The 21,889-nt window shown below is 40.1% G+C and overlaps 1 protein-coding gene across 2 annotated transcripts in view; it reads left to right on the top strand.

The window, feature by feature from the left end:
- FHL5 (four and a half LIM domains 5) overlaps positions 1–15,655 on the top strand; it is a 29,536-nt gene extending 13,881 nt beyond the window's left edge. For both annotated transcript variants that reach the window (XM_049817672.1, XM_049817670.1), the window contains exons 2-6: positions 5,408–5,589; positions 7,775–7,949; positions 10,325–10,494; positions 12,630–12,816; positions 13,987–15,655. In XM_049817672.1, coding sequence (XP_049673629.1) covers positions 5,431–5,589; positions 7,775–7,949; positions 10,325–10,494; positions 12,630–12,816; positions 13,987–14,138 — 843 coding nt within the window. In that variant the 5' untranslated portion in view covers positions 5,408–5,430 and the 3' untranslated portion in view covers positions 14,139–15,655. The remainder of the gene's footprint in view (positions 1–5,407; positions 5,590–7,774; positions 7,950–10,324; positions 10,495–12,629; positions 12,817–13,986) is intronic.
- The last annotated feature ends 6,234 nt before the right edge of the window (positions 15,656–21,889 follow it).

Genomic DNA, 21,889 nt, shown 5'->3' on the forward strand with positions numbered 1-21,889 from the left:
TGTTCATTGCAGGGACTACATGACCTTTAAAGGTCTCTTCTAACCCAAACTATTCTGTTTCTATAATTCTATGAATTAAAGCAAATACCTAGCTTGCTGTAGAGGCAATGGGGCTAAGCTATTCCAACCTACTCTGTAGCTAGTAAAGAGAGTTTGAGGGACATAAGCTAGTCAAGTCTTTTCTGCAACAGCATTTCTGTATGTCTGCACCACTGCAATCACTTAGTTGGGGTACTTTCACTGCTCTAATTTGTCCTAGTTTAAAGTTTAGGTAAGTAGCAAATTAAGCTGTACTGGAATAAAGGAAGAATTTAGATGACTACAACAACATTTGAGTTTGCATGGTGTAAATAAAGCAGACAGCAATACCAATTAAGGTGAAAATTACAGATTTCCTGAGATGCTCGATCCCCTAGTTAAGCCAGAGTTCTTGTTCTTTTTGCTTCTAGTCATAGGATGTGTAAACACGGTACAATGCAGTACGGTGTGGTTACCAGATCAACCTCTAAATGAGCTGCTTTGCCTAGACGGTCCACCAAAACTGTATCACTTGTGGACCTTGAAGCACTACAGTCATGTTGCTACAGCATCATCCTTGTTGGCATCCATCCTGCATCAGTAAGAGCCCTGCACCCACTCAGATGCTTTCAGGACCTGACTTTGTATTATTGTGCTGTGCCACAGAGATAAAAGAGCTTGTTCAAAGTTAGCACCCGTGTCTCTGCTTTCCTGTAGGTACTTGTTTTGACTTGATCTGTAATATATGCCCCTGGTTCCTATTGCTTCTCTAGCCATTTTTAGTAGAGTAAAAATTCTAGTATCCTTAAACACTCAAGTTTAACTTAAGGGTATCACTGGGAAACTTGCAGTTACTCTAAGAGAGGGAAGAGACAAAGCAAGGGTATTGCCAGTGTTTTGAAAATACATCATACATTTAACTTGTGGGTTGGGGTTTTTTTGAGGGGTCAGGACTTTTATTAGGTCGAGTCACAATAAAATAACAGATTTCTGGGGTGTAGCAGGCATCCAGAGAAATCAAGAACCTGTGATCTCTGAAATAAGGAAAAATTTCCTTGCAGAACATTGTTAGAAACTTTTATTTATAAAATAATGATATTGTTAGAAACTTTTCCTTACAATTATATTGTTAGCTTTGTAATGCAGTTGTAACTTTGAGTCACTAATGTATTTTGCAAATGTATGTGATTAATTGTTCAGCAGTTCTCACAAAAAGAAAAAAAAATAGGGAAAATGAAGTCAGCAAATTCATACAAATAAGTAAAAACATATTCCAAGATGAAAACATGTACTTACCTGAAAATAAGTAAGTACCTGGGATGCCTTGCAGGGGTGTCCCCCTTGTAGTAGATCAGTTTGTTTTTCTTATCCTTCGCTGTTGTTGCAATGATTTATTTTGCCACCATTTTTCTTTCTTTATGCTTCTCTTAATAGACAGCCTTATTCCAATCATTGTATGGTCTTAAAGAAAAAGATGATGCAGTTCAAGGGCAGGCTTATTTAGATCAGGAAATAGTCCATTAGAATTGTCATAAAGCAAAAGATATAATATTTTTACATGTATGTGTATACCTACATGCATATGTGTGTTAATTCCCATCTAAGTAGTATTAACATTTCTGGGCTTTTTATACTTATATAACACAAGGAGGATTAACATACATTTATAGAAAATGTAAAGATAGTTTTTTAAGAGATATATTAACATTGTGGCTGTGCTTTTTAGTGTCAGTGAGAAAACAAGCATTCCTTTCCTGATGGTTCCACATTTATCAGGTTTCACAACTTCACAACCATTTTCTTACAGCTTTCTTCACTGGAAGTCTTCTAGTGCTCTGCATTTTATAGGAAACCGTTTGACTCTACAGAAAGTCCCTCTTCTAATTTGTTGTAGCTAAATTCTGTCTTAATCTGCTGGAACAGCAGGCAGACTAGCCAGCTCTGTTGTTTTATTTTCATCTGCTTTATAATTCATACCATGAGACTGCTGCATTCTTGAATCTGACCCCAGGGACTCACAGTTGCAATATCCTCACATCCTTGGCAACATCTCTCTGCACCCCCTTGGAATATTCTAACACTATAAATGATATCACGTATCCGTGCCTACTAGATACATAAAAAAACAACAGTATTTAGCTTTGTTCCGATTTAAATAGCAAAATCTTCTTTTCCCAAGGAATGAAGACATCACAGTCTTTCCCTGTGCCTAGGACACGAGTTAGCAGCTGGAATGCTGGAGTCAGCGTTTCATTCCATGAGAGTGAACAGTATCAGACCTCCAGAGAGTTCTTAACTGACCTCCAAAACACAAAGTTTAGCTTCCAGCAAACTTAAAGTAAACATATTTCTCTAGAGATTAGGATCAAAGCACTAGAAAAACATTCTACTTAACTACGTGGTGCTCATACCATTACTTACTTATTGGAGCAAGGGTAAATGATGCTGGGGGAGATGAGATTCACTTTTTTGTTGCATTGCCGAATGGTAAAAGTAGTTCACAAAGGTTACCCAGACCTTTGCCAAGAGATTTGCAAAAGCCATGATTCTTTTTCATACCATCACTTCTTCATTCCCAAACATGATCTTATATCATCATGGTCAAACTATGAAGACTTTCTCTGAAGCAAATCTTTGGACACCCCCAGGCTTTGACTCTGGTCTTGGGGATACCCTTTAAATGTTCTCAAGCAACCACTATCATCTGTAAAACAGGAGTGATAGCACTCCCATGTGCTCCCATATCCATACAGATTTTTAGGAGGATAGCTACATTACAAATAAGGAAGCTCTGAAGTATTACAACAGTGAGTCTTCTTTGTGCACATAACCTGGGCTTCCTGGAACAAATTGGTTTCCTGGGGAAAACCAAAAGCAATAATCAAGATAACCACTTTTTAAAGAAAATTTTTGGGTATGCGAAGTTTTTGATAACTTAAAAACCTATCGCCATTCATTAGAATGAAAGAACAGAGATGTATCTGCAGATATCTTAAGCTATTTGTTGGTGAGGTTTGTGCAACAAAAAAGCACTATAAGTAACATAAGTTCTTCATGCTGCCCTGTTAGGATTTCACTGTTGCCACTTTTAGGCTGAGATGAAACTGTGTTAGGAAGCTGGGGTACTGATTCAGCAGGGAGAAGATCAGAAAGGTGGTTCACTCAGGGTATCCTCAGATGCAGTTCATAACTCTAATTGCCACAAAAAAAGGAATGAAAATTCCTCTGAAACCCAGTTTTGAGGCTATCCTATGACCATATGCAGCCCAGTTAACCACAAACATTCCTTGATTGTCTTCCTAGCTACCAATTTATACTGCTTCTCCAATATAGAAGAAAATGAGCAAAACTTAACCTTGGTTTTGGTGATGACTATGTAGTGATTGTACGCTAAATGCACTGCGCTGTGCCTGGTTTTTATATGTCATGTTGTGTAAATGTACAAGCTGGTGGATGTCATTTTCTTATATACATGGGTTCACTCAATTCACATTCAACTCTCTCTTTGATCTTAAGGAAATGGAAGTCAGCTTCAAGCCCTGTTATACTATTATTCCAAGGATATCACATAAAACACATCTGTAATATTTTTTAAGCAAGCACATTTCCCACTGATCTGAGTTACAGATTATTTGATTTCCTTACTACACCCTATCTTGGCTAGCACAAAGTTTTAGGGCAGTCGGAAATAAAGTAAATCAATTCAACTCAGAAGATTTTCAATTTACAGGAACAAGTTTTCCATAGCTTGTGCCAAATGATCAAGTTATTACTTTTGGTCTGAAAAAAGCATTATAGTCTCTCTCCCTGCCCCCTTTCCACTGTCTTACTACTATCCCTTCAGGAATAGATTAATAAGTGCCTGACCTTACTCACTTGTGCCAGTGGAGACCTGCAGTAATTGTTCTTTCTCATAGTTCAAACAATCATTTTGGATTACATCTCACAAAGCAGAAACCCAGAAAAAGATGAAATGCCTTTTTAAAACTGAACCATGGATATAAGACAGGCAGTGAGTATATAAAAACAAGTATGAAGGAGTAACTCTAAATGGACTAGATGTAAGCTCTGTGATGGTTAAGCACTCCCTCGAATCTTGTTCTTCATATGCTGCTCTTCCTTACTCTCAGGCTTTTTATCTGTTTAAGATGAAGTAATTTGCACTGTTACTCAAAGTGCAAAGATTTCAGCTGCCCAAAGTCACTGATACTTAAATATTTTAGGAGACCTTTCCTGGTTGTTCTCAAGTCCTCTAAAATTTATGATTGCTGGTGCTGGCTGCAGCTACACTCAGCAGGTTTAATGAAGAGTGCAAGCCAATGAGTCCAGCAGATGTTTCTGGGTTTGCTTCACTGGGAACTTTCTGGATTCTTCTTCCTTCATTCCCAGGAATCAAGACCCAATTTTAGCAAAGTGCTGATGATCCAACCAGCAACAAGACTGAAATAAGTCTTGATCTCCACAATCCTTAAAATGTTCAGCATTGCAGATCTATAAGCAGCTGAGGTTTAGATGCTTATTCAAGCCTCTTTAGCCTGGAAAACTGAAGGATGGGAAACTCGTACAATTGGCTCTCAATAGGTTTGTGGTATTTCCTGCACTTGTCTGGCACAGAAATATAATCCATCTCACAGTATTTTGGCACTGCCAACATGGAACATGGCAATAAAGAAATATGTAAGAAAATTCCAATAACAACAAGGGAAACTTTCTTTGAGTTATGATTTAGTTTATTTCTCTTTATATTTTGTTCTTTTGCTATCCAGGGTTATTTGTGTCATCTTACATTGCCACCAAATGTTAGCAGCACAGCTGGAATTATGCAGAGAACAGCCATATAGCTTGGGGTCCCTTGTCTTCCTTCTGTTCGGTCGGGTAGATGTGGGGGTATTTTGAAAAGGAAGGAATAAGCAGAAAGACAGGAATAGCAAGAGAAAGCCAGGAACACACTACAAAGTGCTTGCCTCTTCTCTTTGGCCTTTTAATTTCCCCAGTTGGTTTAATTTTTGAATTATTGCTGCAATCTCCATTCCCTGATTTCTGGATAAACCATGTCTCACAATCCACTACATAATGCTCATAATGCCAGTAGTTGTACATACAGAACATGAAGACGACTTCATTTTCAGGTATCTGACCTATCGGTGTAAGTACCACTAGATTAAGCTGAAGCAACCTTCTTGCTCCCCATTATGTAGGTAACACAATACACAGTATATGTTGGTAAAGACTACCATTTCACTATAGAACAGCCCAGCATTAGAAATTCAGGGCACTGCAAATGACCAAGGAACGCCTGTCCCAGCTTTCACAGGTAAAGCAGCATTACTTATTATTTGAGCAAGCAAATGGTCATCCACCGAATTGCATGATTTTTCCATCTTTCCAGATCACGTGGAGAACCCCACCAGAATGACCAGCAATCACACAGACTGTCATTACTGCCTGCAGTCTCTTCGTGGAAGAAAGTATGCATTAAGAGAAGAAAATGCTTATTGTGTTCCATGTTATGACAGCTTGTTTGCCAACCCCTGTGAAGAATGCAAGCAACCTATTGAGTGCGATTCCAAGGTAAAAATTTAGCTTTCACTTCTTGGCCTTTGAAAAATTATACACAAATCCCATTTCTTTAATGGCAGAGTCTATACCCAGCCCCCTGCATATCCCTGTACCGGTGAAGAGACCTAAGCATAGCCATTGTACATCCACGCACAGCAAAGAGAAACATTGCTGTTTTCCCAGAATAGGAAAGGTCCAGATTAGGAAATGTGCACATACATATACCTCAAACATACGGCAAGGCTGCGTTGTATGTGTGGACCATAACTAGATTCCCTCCTTCACCTCCAATCACTTGCTGGCTGCAGAGACTGCACAGTGCTTGAGGGATGGTAGGGTGCAGGTATAATTCAGTGGACCAGACTGAATGAAACTTTGGAATTTCTTTGGTATTTCCTTTGAAAAAAATATTTTCAGTATTGGAAAAATTACTTTTACTGTAGGTGTTGACATGCAGATGCCAAGGTGAAAAGAAATCATGTTTATAATTTGTATATTATTCTCTCTGTCTTTTGGAAATTAAGTATATTTTCATTTTAACTTAGTTCCAGCCTTACCTTGCTCATCTCACAGATGACATGTTAGTGGCAGTGTTTCTGAGCTTGGCTTCCCTTTCACCTCTCCACTTTTTTAGAATAATAATTAATAATACGAGTTCCTCTGTGGTCTTTGACAGGGTTTCCAGTACCCCAAACTTCAATTTAAAGCCTGTACACTTGACTTTGAATTTTAAGTTCAGAGGAAACCTATCAAAATGCCTTTGTTTTGCCAAGTTCAGTATGTAGTGCTCACCTTCTCCCCATGCTCACTTTGTCCACATTCTTTTGAAATAAAAGGTCAGAAAGTTATTAAAATAAGCCTCTCGGGAGACCTCCTGGCCTTCATGGTTTTCAAAGCACATTGTCTGAGTACAGCTCAGTACTGTAAAGAAATCATCCAATGAAAATGCTGTTTTGGATGAAGACACTTCTCAAACTCCCATCATCATTTTTCAACAGCAAACTTGTACACATAGCACAAATCAAAGTACACTACTGATGTCAAAGATCGTTAACAAAAGTCATGCCTTTGGACTGAGTGGAAGGAAAAACTGGGAGAAAAAAACAGGAGTAACAAGAAAGGACTGCAACAGGCTAGAGTCAGCTAGAAAAGTGGCCCATGGAGATCTACAGCTGTTTGTCCCACCTCTGCCAAGGTGCTAGAGCTTGGCTCTCTTCCTCTCCTTACGCAGTCTTTGCCTCAGGCTGCTCTGGGACGATAGTCTCGGTTCAGAGTGCTAACTAAAGCAAATGAGAGTGGTTAGTGCTCAGCACCTCCTGAACTGAAGCATGGTATTTATTTTATTTTTAGTACTTTAAAGGGTGGAGATCTGACAAAGGAGAAAAATGAGATTGGATTTGTGCCCTTTTGTGCTTCTTACTTATGAAGGAGACCGGGAAGGGTCTCGTTTATTTTTTTAAGGTGGGGGCTTTTTTTGGAGGTGCATTTTTCCCTTGCTTTTTTAACCTTGGAAAAATAAAATCTGCTGTTTGCTCTTTTTTTGAATTCTTAGTTGAGGTCTCATACATATACTGTTAGCTTTTTCATCCCCCTAAGCCTGCTGAGTCTTAAACAAACATTTTTCTGCAAGTTTTTAGGAGGAGTTATATTAGGTACAAACAAAAGCAATGATTTTTTAATAATCTTCCTAAGAACCATTTTATTCTCAATGAGATTTTAATTGCTTGTTTTCTGCAGTAATATGATCTTTCTTTAGTGTTGGTTGTGTCAGTGGAAGAAAAAGTAGTAACATTAAAAAATACATGAGGTTCATTTCAAAGTCTGTAGAGAATGCACTTCTTGCCAGGTGGCCTGCGCACATTAAAAATGTTGATCACTTATTTCCCCTTAAAAGCCAACTGTAAAATATCAAACGATTCTTCCAATAAAAACATATCTCTGATGTTCCATAAAGAAGGACAATTGCCCGTGCCTAAGCAGTTCCTAAAGGCCTCTGCCAGAGATCTACAAAATATACCAACACAGTGACACTGAGTACTTATATCGCCTCTGAGCACACCTCCCGCCGGACGCACGTGTCACCCCTTCAAGTCGCCATTGCAATGCTCTCCATTTTTCACTTTATTTCTGGGAGGAGCTGAGGGATAAAAACACCGTAAAGCAATGTGTTCATTAACACGAACTTACTTTCTCGAAGGATCTGGCCTACAAAGGCCGCCACTGGCATGAGGCGTGTTTCAAGTGTGCCAAATGCAGTCGCTCGCTGGTGGAGAAACCATTTGCTGCCAAGGATGAGGTCTTGCTGTGTACTGAATGCTACTCTGATGAGTATTCATCTAAGTGTTTCCACTGCCGGAAGACCATTATGCCTGGTAAGACAACAGGGACCCTTTGGCGAAAAATGGAACCGCATTTTTAGTTATAACCACAGCCTTGAATAACCAAGCTTGACTTTCAGAACAGCTTTCAGGAGACGACTACTACTTCGTGTGTAGTACCCTCCCGGCAGTGAAGAGAGGGCAGGCAGATACCACTGGTCTAGCACTGACAGGGCTTATGGATCCTTATAAAGAATATCAGAGTTCAAGATAGGGTAAAATGTGGTCGTGTTGAGCCCTTGATTCTGCTGTAGTTCTTAGGAAGCATATCCTGCTGTGAGTGTAGGTAGACAAGCAGAGCTATCGTTAGCAGGAGTGCCAGATTAGACAAGACATCTGCGTTTCCTGTCTGTCACATTGACCAGACCTTGAGTTCATGCTCTTCATACCATTCCTTTCAATCAGAAATATTTTTTGTTTAAATTGTCAAAACATGGCATTCTACGTTCAAATCATTACCAGCATTTTTACTAAAAAGAATACATTTTTGTTTACGATAGGTTTATTTCCTGCCATTACCAAACTTGAAAATTCTGCACTTTCCACTAAAATGCTTCTCAGCTTTTGATCGTGTCTGTTCAGGACATCCTCTAGGCCTTCCATTGCTACCACACCAGTAAAGTTCATACAGCAGAGAGATTGCCTAAAAGCTGCCTCTCCAGAGGCATCTAAGAGAAGCCACAGCACCGCCTCTGGCAAAATGAAGCAGCTTGCTTAGGAAAGTGGGTCCCTAACTTTTGAAACAGTGAACTACCCTCAATGCTTGAACTTTTTTACAGATCACATGGTGTAACTCCAAATACCAGCTGCAAACTATCTGCCATGGCCTCATGACTGCTAGTTTGGGAACCTTTGGCCAAGGACATCAATAAATTTGGCAGTGACATAAGAATTTTATTTTTCAGTAAATCTTAATGCCAAACAATAAGGTCTGGGCTGTGCAGAATTATTGTCTTAGTATAAATATTAGGTTACTGATGTTGTGGTTCAACCTGTAACATTGATTTGGTTTTTTACAGTTTATTTCCTTTTCATTACAGATAAAAGCTTTATTAGTGGAAATAACTGTAGCAATATAGTTGTGTTCAGTTTAAGGATGATAAACTGCTTAAATTTTATATAGTTTTAAAAAGTGTTGTCTAATAGGCACATCTTACTAGATGTGAGGAGAATAGTACCAGAATATACTTGGGGTTGCATTATTGTCCTCTGGTGTATATCCACCTTGCAGATTTTGCCTCAGAGTCTGGGAGACTAAATCCTTGCAGCAAGTGCTGAGGGTGGGAGTAACAGTGCAAATAGAGAACTGGCGTGGCATGGGAATGCCAACCAGTTTCTAAATCGCTAACTTCTTTGTCATCAGCTTGCTAGCTCTGTGTTGAAAAGACCCAGTAGGCAAAGACAGTGAAGTCAGCCTTCTGGTCACTGGGAGGAAGCTGCAAACCTTTAATGTTTAAATTCAACCAGTAGTTTCTCGCTCCACTAGCCCCACAGTCCATGAAACAGAAATTGCGGGATTAATCAGTTATGTCAGCAATTCTCTTCTTCATGTGGAAAGGACGGTAAAGCACCTGGCACCTCTCTTTACAGTCTGATGCTACCAGCAGGGGAGGAAGTTGTGGTGGAGAGTCACTGGAAAAATTGTTCTCAGATGCATGTGCATATCTTAGACTTACCCATCGACATTAAGATGTACAGGGCACCTGTACACAGAGCTAAGAGCTCTGAAACTCCTCTGGCAGACATTTAACTGAGCGAATTTCAGTCCTTGCACTGTATCAAAAGCACCTAGTTAAACATGATAAAAAGAACTGATGATCTAGGACTGAAATGATGAGCTATAAGAAGAGGCAGCATAGTGTGCTTTATCACAGAAAAGATATTTACTTTTAAAAACTTGCCAGCTTAAGCTGAGTAAGATAAATAAGGCATTTACAGGTGAAGGATCCTTAGTTTAAGGAAGACAAAAGGCAGGACATTAATAGATGTACTAAACAGCCAACAAATTAATCTTTAATTTAGAGAAGTGCTGTGTACCTGAACATTATCACTGAGTTGGCTAGCCTGAGAGAAACTGAGCAACTGAAGCATATCACGAAGAAGCAACCCTAAAAGACTCATATAAGGAGATACTCTGAAAATCACAGCTTAGGCAATTTAGCACGTCTTTTGCCAGGTGATCATATGGCACTGAATGCGTTCTTGAAATTTCAAGTACATACTTAGAAACTCTATTCAATTGAGGATAAGTGCTTTCTTGGGTAATCCAGTACTGAGATACAAGATTAAAAACAAGAGTATTCCTGACATTTAAAACTTAACATTACAAGGCTATATCTGGGTGGATTTTTCATTTTGGGTTTTTGCAGGTTCCCGTAAAATGGAATTTAAGGGAAGTTCCTGGCATGAATCCTGTTTTGTTTGTCAGTATTGCCGGCAACCATTGGGAACAAAACCATTGATCACCAAAGACAATGAGAATTACTGCGTGCCCTGTTTTGAGAAGCAATTTGCTCACCATTGCTACTCTTGCAAAAAGGTAACGAAACATACAATGAAAAAAATTGCCCTAATGAGGCAATATTGCTCATGGGGGAAGTGGCTGGATCACGTAAAATGTCTGGTGAACTAAGAGTAAGAGCAGAGTCTTCCTTTTGGCATCTGACACTGAAAGCCAACTGCAACACTGTCTGCTGTCCCCTCTAGTTACTATTAATCTAAGCCTGATTATATTTGAAATAAACTTATTGACAAAAACAAATACTTTGGGGTTCTTTTGTTGTTGATTGTGATTTTTAACAAAGGTTGAATTTTTCACTGAAAGTTATGTAAAAGCCTTCTTTCCTGATAATCTCTGATTTTGCCTTGTTAAACATGCATCCCTTTCCAACATCTTGCAGGTATATTCACATGCATAATAAGCCACCTAAGCTAAGCAAAGCATTCACAGTCTTGCCTGTTTTTTTCTTGAAATATATCAAGCAATAATCAGACTAAGTAATATTCAATTATGATAATACTAGTCAAGAGTCCCACTGCTTCAATACATGATGCTTCCCCTATAGGTACCAGAAACCTTGATTTCAAATTACTTTTTCTTTTTTCCCCCAAATACAAATAAATCAATTCATCCCTCCCTCAATTTCTCATGTTTTAGAATTGTCTCTGGTTGATGAAAACACTCAAAGTATCACACTATTCTAGTGTGATACTATTCTCTAGGGAAATGTTTTAATCTGCTTTTTATGGTAGAATTTTACTTATTTTTTAGTACCTTTATCACTCTGGAAGCAAGCATGATTTTTTTTTTCACTTCATCAAATAAGTTATAATTTCTGTAGTTATTTAACATATATCTGTAAACCTCTACCTCTAACGAAAGCTTTTAATTTAAGAAAAATCTGCTGCCTCTTTTTTAATTCAGTAGTTAAACTTTAGAAAGTACTTTTATATATTCCCATGTCTCTACATCTAGCCTCTAATTTGCATTAAATGATCACATGGCAGATATAGTATATCTGCTCTATGTTTATTAGAGGCATTGAGGTTTGCAGCACTTACGTGAAATAATCAGGATTTGCTTCTTAAAGATTCTAGGGATGCAAAGAGGGCCCCTACATAATAGCTAAAACAATTTTACTACTTAAACTTGCATCAGTTCCCATAAATAAGAATTGAGACCAAAGAGATTAAATTGCCAAACTGGAGTCTTGAATTTTGTGCCAGAGATTTTGAGATTTTAATGGAAAAGCAAATGAAAGTTAGTAGTAGCCCAATATTGGAATGCTAAGGGGATCAGGAACTACTTAATTTTTTTTATTGCCTGACATCACCCAGTATTATTCTTTATTTCCCTGAAACTGTATTCCCCAGGGAAATTTGATGGTGCCACTATTTTTACTTAATAAGTTTCTCCAACTTTCTCTCCTCCTTTTCTAACTGTATTCATCCATTTGTTCACTGTCGTGCACGTGACTTGACTGTAGAAACACTATCTTACAGTTCATCTTTATCTTTGCAGAAATTTCTCTGTACAGTCTCTCACAGCTTCTGTGAAACCAGCTCTTTACCACACAAATGGAAGCGATAGAGCAACTGGAAATTTCCCTCTTCAGAAATAACCAGTAGAGAGCTATGAGTTGCAGGGAATGAGAAATTTGATGACACTGATAAACAGCATTTTTTCTTCTGACAGTGTAGATCTCCTTTCTGTCTCACTTCTGCTTCTTTACTGTCTTCTTCCTACTTAAAATACTGTTTCAGTGGTGAGACAGCAAAATGCCAGTTCCAGTTGGACATTAGCCATAATTCCAGCATGGATTTTCTCATCCACTGTCCGTCACTGAGATTTTGTCTTCTGAGAGCATGCCTGATGCTAAGCTTTTTTCCACATGTATAGTAGAAAAAATTTCATAAGAAACTAACCTGTTTATTACAAACCATGGGGTTATCCTGTGAGAGAAAACTGAGAATAACAAACCAGTGGCTTGTTCAGCTCAACTGCAGTTAGTCGATTTGATATTCCAGATGAAAAACAGTTGACGTGACCACACTCTCTTCTCTTGTGCATATGGGAAGAGAGGGAACAAGTGGAAGGACTTATGAAGGATTAGATAATCCTTCACGATTCACACCTTTGTTTCATTGCTCTGTCCTTGTTTGTCAATGCATTAGGTAATAACTTCTGGGGGAGTGACCTACGATGACCAGCCTTGGCATAAAGAATGCTTTGTGTGTGCTGGGTGTACAACCCAGCTGTCTGGACAAAGGTTTATTTCCAAAGACGAGTATCCATACTGTGTAGACTGTTTCAGCAAACTGTATGCCAAGAAGTGTGCTGCTTGCAAGAAACCTATTACAGGTGAGTCTCATCTTATAAAGGGGACTAGACACTGATGAGTCATCAGTCTCCTCTCCAAGCAGTCCTTTACTTTAGAAAACAGCATTAAAAATAGTCCCATCATAATGAAAGACTGAAGGAGTTAACTACTAGAGAGACACTCTCTCCATCACATGTAACGTATCTTGTTAGGACATGCTGATCACATGTGTTCCCTAACTGCTGAGGAGTTGTTTTTATGTGCCGAAATGTTCCTCCATTGTTTGATTTAGTACTTTCTGCACTATAATTCATGCTTAAGAATAAAGCAAAAGGCACTTTTTGGCTCCTCCCATGACGGTACACACAAGTCCCTTGTGTCTGTAATTTCTTCAGCTTTGTTTTTAAATGCAAATGTGACCAAACTGGACACGAATTAACTGCCTGCTGGTAAGGCACACCTGTCCAATTAGAAAGCTTGCCAAATGCAACAAAGCTCTATTGCATGCATCCCTGTGTACTTCGATGATTTATAATTAGACATATATGTCATTAGTCTATGATAGCTGAAGTTTTCCGAGAGCATTTGCTGGTGTTCTGCATTGTAATTCTATTATGTGTGGACTCAACTGTTGAAAAGTACTGCCTGATTGTTACAGGTGCATGCTGCATGTGTAAGTGGACAAAGTTTTACCAGAGAAAACCAAAACAAATCAAAAAACTCCAAACCAAACAAACAAAAAAACCCAACAATACTTTATTTCAATACTCATGCTAGGAACTCCATGATGTGGTAATTTCCAAAAGACTCCATCTTGAAGAAACTTAGGTGGAAACAGTTAAGTTTCACTCAGCATTCTATAGGAACTATATGTATCAACACATTGCAAACAACTTTCATGAGAGTTTGTTGGGAAGATCAGCAAACCTGAATGGACATTCTGATAAAACCATTCTGTTCAGAGTTCATAACCAGATATGAAAACAAGCTAGTGACTTGTGGCTTTGCTTAAAATATTTCTCACTGTATTTAATGATAAAGTTTTTTTCAATTCAGCCAACAAAAGACATTTCAGACTATGGATTTCTATTCATTTGTTTGTTTGCTATATGAATGACAACCTGATCACATATCAGAAAACAATCTGTTGTGTTTCTGAACTATGTCCAGAAATACTGGATTCACACCTTCTTTCTCATAATCTCTTTCAGCTCTCGGAGGTGCCAAATTTATCTCATTTGAAGAGCGCCAGTGGCATGGGGAGTGCTTTAAATGCGCAAAATGCTCTGTCTCGCTGGTGGGCCAGGGATTCCTCACTCGGCAGGATGATGTCCTTTGTCATGAGTGTGGCTCTGCTTTATAGTTCTGTGGAGAGCTCTACAGCTGCATTATTCTCGCTCTGTAACGATGTACTTCATTACTCTGCAGTAAGAAAACCATATAAAAGGTATAACAGTTATTTAGTCATTCAAGTAACTTTCCAACAGCAGTTTAATTCTATCATAGCTCTCAACTGTTTATAAAATAAATTTAAACAGCCCCATACTGGTTAAGAAAATAATGCAGAAAAGATTTGTATATATTTTAAATCTAACTGCAGTGTGTTTCTCCTTGTAACACAGTGCACTCTGCTGTTAGAAGCTTAAAAATTTACATTTCGTCTCCCATGAACCAAGGCAGATGATTGTGGAAAGTCTATATGGCATATGACTAATGATGAGGCATCAGCACTGTTTCACAGATGCAGACGTTGGTGTGGAAAGCTGGGCGTGTGCATTTTTCTATTGGAGCATAATATTGATGAGGACAACTTGTAAATATCAACTCCCTCCATACTTTGGGCAAAAAAGCTGCTGACAAACCAGGCAGAAAGTGGGAGGAGGGAGTACTTTTACACAGACGGCCACCGAGTCAGAGAGGCCCATTCCAGGGCCAGATAAAAGGAAAAAGGGTGATTTTCCTCTCCTTACTGAGATTGCTCCTCAGAAACAGTCTTTAGTCACCCAAAAAACTTCGTGACAGGTCCTTTCCCAAAATTGGTTAATTGTACTTAATTTTTCAGGCATAACCACTTTAGAACATAAAAAAACCCCATATTTTGAACTACTGTAAGAGGTAAGGATTGGCCAAGATTGGATAGTGCTGATGTACACTCTCCCATAGCTAATATGCCTTAAGACTCTTGTCTCCTTTGTCTTCACTAGACCTTCAAATACACGCATAAAATATATATTTTTATTAGTAGGCACAAGAGCCAACTCATACTTGTCCCTTTAACCTTGCACTTTTCCTGCCTCAAAACCTGTTTGCCACTGTTAATGGTCTTAGCATTTACACCCTGCTAGGTCTTTTATTCACAGTCTATCCCTTTTCATGTAAATGCCTGCTTGTCTATAGCAGGCTATAAGCTCTTCAGAACCAATATCCAAATCATTTTGCCATGTGCCACATGCATTTGCCAATATTATGTCGGGAATTGGTAATATTGCAAGCTAGGCAGTCCTGGTTTGTAGCACAAGGTGTTAGTTTCTAGGTGGGTGGCTTTGAGAAGGTTATATCTGCTTGCTGAGCTTCAGCACTCAAGTGTCTATTATTAGAGGTGATCTAGAGCTGAGTTACAAGCACTTCTCTTCTTCCTTCTTCCATACTGTAAGTTACAGTGGCCTGATTCACGTTTCATTGTCTGTACTGGGCTGTTGTGATCGGTGCAGTGATATTAAGAATGTCAGATCCTGCACTGCTCAGTGCTATGTAGTCTTCATCTGGCAGGTCTTTAAGTCATACATTCTCCTTTAGACTCTGACCTTAAGTGCATAGAGTTATTTGGTTGAATTCAGTGGGCTTTATTCATACTGAAGACAGCCATTACTTTATGTAGAAAAGTGGGGGGAAAAAAAAAGAAAAAGAAAAAAAAAAAGAATATGTGTGCATAGCTAAGCCAGAGCTGAACTGCAGTGGCATAAAATCAATATGGATAATGACTGACCAACAAGTACATAGCGGTCTGTTTTCCAGTCAATAAAATATTGATCTTTTGCTCTACGTGGTGTTCATTTTTGGTTTTCAGTTTCTTCTTTCATGGCAGCTTTTATTGCAGTCTAGAGTTTGATTACTTTATGCCTTTTCATTTTATCCCAGCTGTTTCCTATTCTATTTTCACATTTCACATGGCTGATACAGGTTTTTGATAAGACTTGGATTCCAATAAATAGAAATATGTTTCATTGCCTTAAATATATGTATACATACACATATAGTGGTTCACAGTTATGTATGATGCTCTAAAAATGAGTTATCAGAAATTAGCGCATTAGTCAATGTTAATTGACTTAAATTTTTAAATGAAAATTATGAATCACCAGATGCAGGCTTGTCTGTGGGGTGTACCTTTTGTTTGTGTTATGTGAAATAACATTCAGCAAATTGCAAGAATGTGGTTTGGGCCCTTTATTCAGTCTTGTCTGAGCAATCTTCCAGCTTAATTACAAACTGACGCAAGAATTACGAGGAGGTCCTAAAAGATGAGAGAGTCACAGGTCAGACACTCTGATGATGATAATCCCAATCTTCCAGCCTTAACATTTGGGAAAATGAAATTCTTCTCTGACTCATCAACTAATTATATTTTTAGAAATACCAACTGAATTATTTATTTCTCCTGCAGTAAATACACTACAGTCAAATCCAAAACTGAGCATTTTCACTTCAGAGTAATAATAAGAAATAAATGTGATTGCTATAAACAGTCTGAATAAAAGTTATATTAGATATCAGATTGATATTTCCTAGACTCCATCACCAGCTACCAATGCCTAAACATAAATACAGTAATACTCTTGTGGTGGGTTGACCCTGGCTGGACACCAGGTGCCCACCAAAGCCGCTCTATCACTCCTGTCCTCAGCTGGACTGGGGAGAGAAAATATAATGAAAGGCTCCTGGGTCAAGATAAGGACAGGGAGAGATCACTCACCAATTACTGTCATGGGCAAAACAGACTTGTGGAAAAATTACTTTAATTTGTTACTAATCAAATCAGAGTAGGGTAATGAGAAATAAAACCAAATCTTAAAAAACACCTCCCCCCCACCGCCCCGCACTCCCCTCCTTCTTCCCAGACTTAACTTCACTCCCGATTTTCTCTACCTCCTCCCACCCAGCAGTGCAGGGGAACAAGGAGTGAGAGTTGCAGTCAGTTCATCACACGTTGTCTCTGCTGCTCCTTCCTCCTCAAGGCAGGACTCCTCACTCTTCCCCTGCTCGTGTTGGGTCCCTCCCATGGGACAGAGTCCTCCACGAACTGCTCCAGCGTGGGTCCCTTCCCTGGGCTGCAGTCCTTCAGGCACAGACTGCTCCAGCGTGGGTCCCCCGCGGGGTCACAAGTCCTGCCAGCAAACCTGCTCCAACGTGGGCTCCTCTCTCCACGGGGCCACGGGTCCTGCCAGGAGCCTGCTCCAGCACGGGCTTCCCACGGGGTCACAGCCTCCTTCGGGCATCCCCCTGCTCCGGCGTGGGGTCCTCCAGGGGCTGCAGGTGGAGATCTGCTCCCCCGTGGAGCTCCCTGGGCTGCAGGGGCACAGCCTGCCTCACCAGGGTCTTCATCCCCACGGGCTGCAGGGGAATCTCTGCTCCGGCGCCTGGAGCATCTCCTGCCCTCCTTCTGCACTGACCTGGGGGGCTGCAGGGCTGGTGCTCTCACATCTTCTCACTCCTCTCTCCGGCTGAAGTTCCTGCTGCGCAGGGCTTTTTCCCCCTCTCTAAATCTGTTCTCCCAGAGGCACTACCACCGTCACTGATGGGCTCAGCCTTGGCCAGCGGCGGGTCCGTCTTGGAGCTGGCTGGCATTGGCTCTGTCAGATACAGGGGAAGCTTCCAGCAGCCTCTGACAGAAACCACCCCTGTAGCCCCCCCCACTACCAAAACTTTGCCATGCAAACCCAATACAACTCTGCACAGTTTGGGTCACCTATGCTTATGTAGATGAAATCCAACTTGAATAGGTGCAGAGAAGGGCTGCAAGAAGGAACAGTGTGTCTCTGTGGAGGACTGTAGATCATGGAGGGGCTTAGATGTCTACTATAAGCCAAGAGCCTACATTTAGTTCAAGAACAAAGGCAAGTAAACTCCTCAGGACTGGAAATCGGAAATTAGAAGGCTGCTCCTGCTGTTCCTGAGCAGTGATGCTCCAGGAGAGCCTCTTTCCAGAACCACAAGGGGAACAGCTATGCGGTCAGTTTTAAAGTGATGCTTGATCAGTGTGTTGAATGGTGTATATAACGTGATTGCCTGGGATAGCAAAGCACTGAGAAAAATGAACCAGATGGTCAGCTTCAGTCTTTGTTGCTAACATTTGATTTACTGCAGGATGATCAGGGTATAGACTCCAGTGCAATTCAATTTTCTTTAATAAACTTCGGAGGATGGAGGTTTGAGAGATTTACTTTTAAGTCAATTTTTTTACCATCATGTGCTTTTCTTTAACATTGTACTGTTTTATTTTAAAATATATCTAGTTCTTTCCTGTGGCTTAGCTGCCCAGGTAAGGGCAGCTAATCTAAGGTAATCACCTTCTTTTGTTATGGTCAAGCTCAATTATTCTAAGGTGCAGTGATGGCTCTAATGCCCTAATCACCTCTCCGCTGTACTCATAGTTATCCCAGGAGACTGGGAGGGAGACTGCCATTTGGGACTAACTTCTGAAGAGTGAAGTAGGTGCCCTATTACCTCCCTCAGTGCTTAAGCCTAAGCTTTAAATTCTTCGACCACCGCCTAATTGCCAGAGAACTCCCAGAGAAAACACTGTTAGAATACAAAGACAAGCCCTGAAGTATTGTTACCAAGTGACCCTTCTCTACCCATATTTCTGAATGTCACATTTTTCACTCTGAGACAAGTTCATATAGTGAGAGCAAGATATCAGCCTTTTCCTGGACTACTACTTTTAAAATCCAGGCATGTTTTCAGTTGATGTTGTAGCAGGCAACACAGAGCAGCGGTAACACTGGAACCCAGGATCACTTCCCTGCATTTCACAGGCGGAGGCACCTGCTCTAGACTCATGCCTTGCGTCTAGGATGAAACCTAGAAACATCCTCCATTCTCGCTCCTTGTACCCTGGTTTTCTGGAAAGAAAATCTGTGAGTCTAGGCAGGGGAAGAGCTAGAACATAGTCTGGCCATATCAGTGAAGTGGATGTCACGTCACAGTGTAGTTTTTCTGCAGTATCTCAGCACATGCAAGTTCAACTGGTTCTTGTACTCTACAAGTGGATATCGTCCCAGGCTTTCCTCATGGTAAGAGTAGCCCAGTGTAATCACAGGAGCACTAGGAGGGGAGTGGTAAGGTTTTACAGGGCCTTCTAGACCTGTGGTTTCAAACACTCCACAGGCCCCATCACGAGAGGGGAGGTACTTGTTTATACCCCACTGACTTGACCAGCAATTTCAGCACCTGGTCAAAGTTTTTATGAATTTCGCTTGTTTTAATAGAAAGGATGTAGAGCAGTGTATTGTATTTTAGGAAGCCAAGTGAAAACACAGTGACATTTATACAATGACAGATACCAATAGCTGAAGGAAAGTAATGTGAAATGACTGCCTAAGTGGAAGCTGGGAGATCATTTCTGTAAACAAAAAAGTTGGATGGAATTCAAGCCTATAGCCAGAACAAACTTGTTTACCAACCAAGCAGGAATGCTGCAATAAATCCTCTACTTTTTTGTTAATAATACCTCAAAGAAAATGTGTGTGTGTGTGCATGCACGCTTGTTCACCCTCAAATTCCCAAAACTTGAATGGACTGAGTCACAGGAAACCTGGCAACTTAAACCAAAATACAAAGCAACTGGCATGGTTATAGACTACTATTTCCAAACAAAAGTTTCAGTTCATCATATTCTGAAGTACCAGGTACAAGTACCTTGATACAAAAAGAGGACAGTTAAGACCTTTGGAAGACAGATATGGCTGCACACAGGGTTGTAACACAGGGATAGTAACCAACTGGCAATACACAGCTGCAGTGGAGGATCTAGAGATACCAGCTTTGGCCTGAATCATTAAGCTTTTATTAGCTTGTTAGGGAGAACTTTTGTCTAATAGTGTCCATTTAAGCATTTCTGTAGACTTTCATTCTGCATTTTTCACCCAAGTCCTTACTGGGGCTCCTTGAAGATGAGGCCAGGCAGGAGAATCTCTACAGCACAGTCACAAAGACCCGCACAATGGCTAGCGAATATAGCGCATAAGAACCTGGATTTTCTCAGTGAAAACTAATTCCGTGTCAGAAGAACAACCATTCTACAGCATTACATCCAAGCTAATAAACCTTGTCTCTGTCTTCGATATAATTCAATATCTGGTTTTATCAACTTGTGCCTCTACTGTACATTTTTTACTGTCCTCTTGAGTAAGATATTCAAGACTGTAGGTGCTCACCTGATTCACTGCAGATTTTTTTTAGCACTGACTGAATTACTAAGTTACTGCATACAAGAAGCTGCACCACCACCACATCTCTGAAAAATGGCAGCCACGAGTCCCTTTCATGCATAGTCTGTGTAAGGCTTTGAGAACGAATCTCATTAAAACAACAAAGAAACACTTAGCTCCTGCCTGTAGCCTGGGCACAGATAGGAAGCTGACCACCAAAATACTCAGACAAGATCACTTACAGAGCAAGCAAAGGAGCACGGCCTCAGAGGTTTGAGGAACTGAGTCAAGCAGAAAACTACCTAGCAAAACCAAGAAACAGTTGAGTAAGTTTTGGGGGTTTCAGATGTTTCATTCTGGTATCTTAGAGCTCTCCCAAGTTACTTGTTAGCTCTTGCCCAACACCTCACGTCCTAATCGTCCTCAGGTGCATTCCCCTCATTTCCACTTGTGAGCAGGAAAGCAGTTCTCTGCAAAAGGACCTCAGTCTGGCACAATGGCCAAGCCTCAGGAATCTCCTGGGTGACATTAAATAGAGGATTGGACCAGATGGAGGTAATGAAATCCAAACAGCCTCAGATAGTTGCTCACATTTGAACCCCAGTGCTCAGCTTGGAGTACTTTTATAGCAAAGACGTACCTCAGGTAGCCATATCCACATCGTTCCTGGATGAAGATCCTCATTGGACCATCTCTGTCTTCACCTTAGACTTTGGATCAGCTTTTGCTAGACTAATTATCAAATAAATAAATAAAATCTCTTCCATCTGAGCACAGCTTTCCTGGATTAAAAAAAATTTTTAAAAACCCACAGTGCAAAATAATGTAAACAGTTTATCCAGTTCTGCTGAATTACATTTTTTGTTGTTCTTGTTTCCCAAAGGAAAAAAAAAAAGGACTACTTATTTCTTGAGAACAAGCTCCTTACTTATAAAAAAAGCAAATCAAGTCCTTAGTCAAACATTTTCATTGGAAGGACAGCAATCTGAGTAGAAATTTCTCACTATGAAAGCAGATGGCCATAAAAGGCTGCTCATATGAGGAATAGGACTTACCTCAAATAATAGAAAAATTGATAACAAGTCTGTAACAGAAATGGTAGCCTAGCATGTACTTTGTGAGCCTGTGACTGAGGACCAAGCTCCAGACACCAGTCTCCTGTTGGGGGCCAGTCTGTTCTCATACGGCCTTGGAGAAGTGACAAGTTGGGTGACCCTAACTCCACATTCCAATGTTTTTAAACATTTGGATTTCTTTAACCTTTAACTCTGGAATTTCCTGGCTTTCTCACAATAGCCATCTTATTCCTTGTGAGCATGAGTCTTTCTTATTGTAATCTTAACTCTTATTGGAAAGTAAATCCACCCTGACTGATCTGGGGGGGGGGGGGGGGGGGGTGGAATATCTGTTATTGGTTACAGAGATCTTCTATTTAAATGCTTTGAGCTGAGCTCTGTGCCAAACTTTCTCAGGCCAGCTCCTGCTTTCCTCTTCCCCTTTTTCCTTTTCATCCCCAGAAGATTTCAGTCAAAACCATCTTACATTTCACAAAACAAAACACAGGAAAAAATAAAATGTTTGCCCTATACTAAAGAACCCTGAACCTTTTCTTTGAGGAGTTTAGGTGCTTCACGTGTTTTTGGCTCAGGAACCTAACTGACAACAAAAAGGAAAACTTTCCCTC

The sequence above is a fragment of the Accipiter gentilis genome, chromosome 15 (genome assembly GCF_929443795.1).
Source record: "Accipiter gentilis chromosome 15, bAccGen1.1, whole genome shotgun sequence".
NCBI lineage: Eukaryota > Metazoa > Chordata > Aves > Accipitriformes > Accipitridae > Astur > Astur gentilis.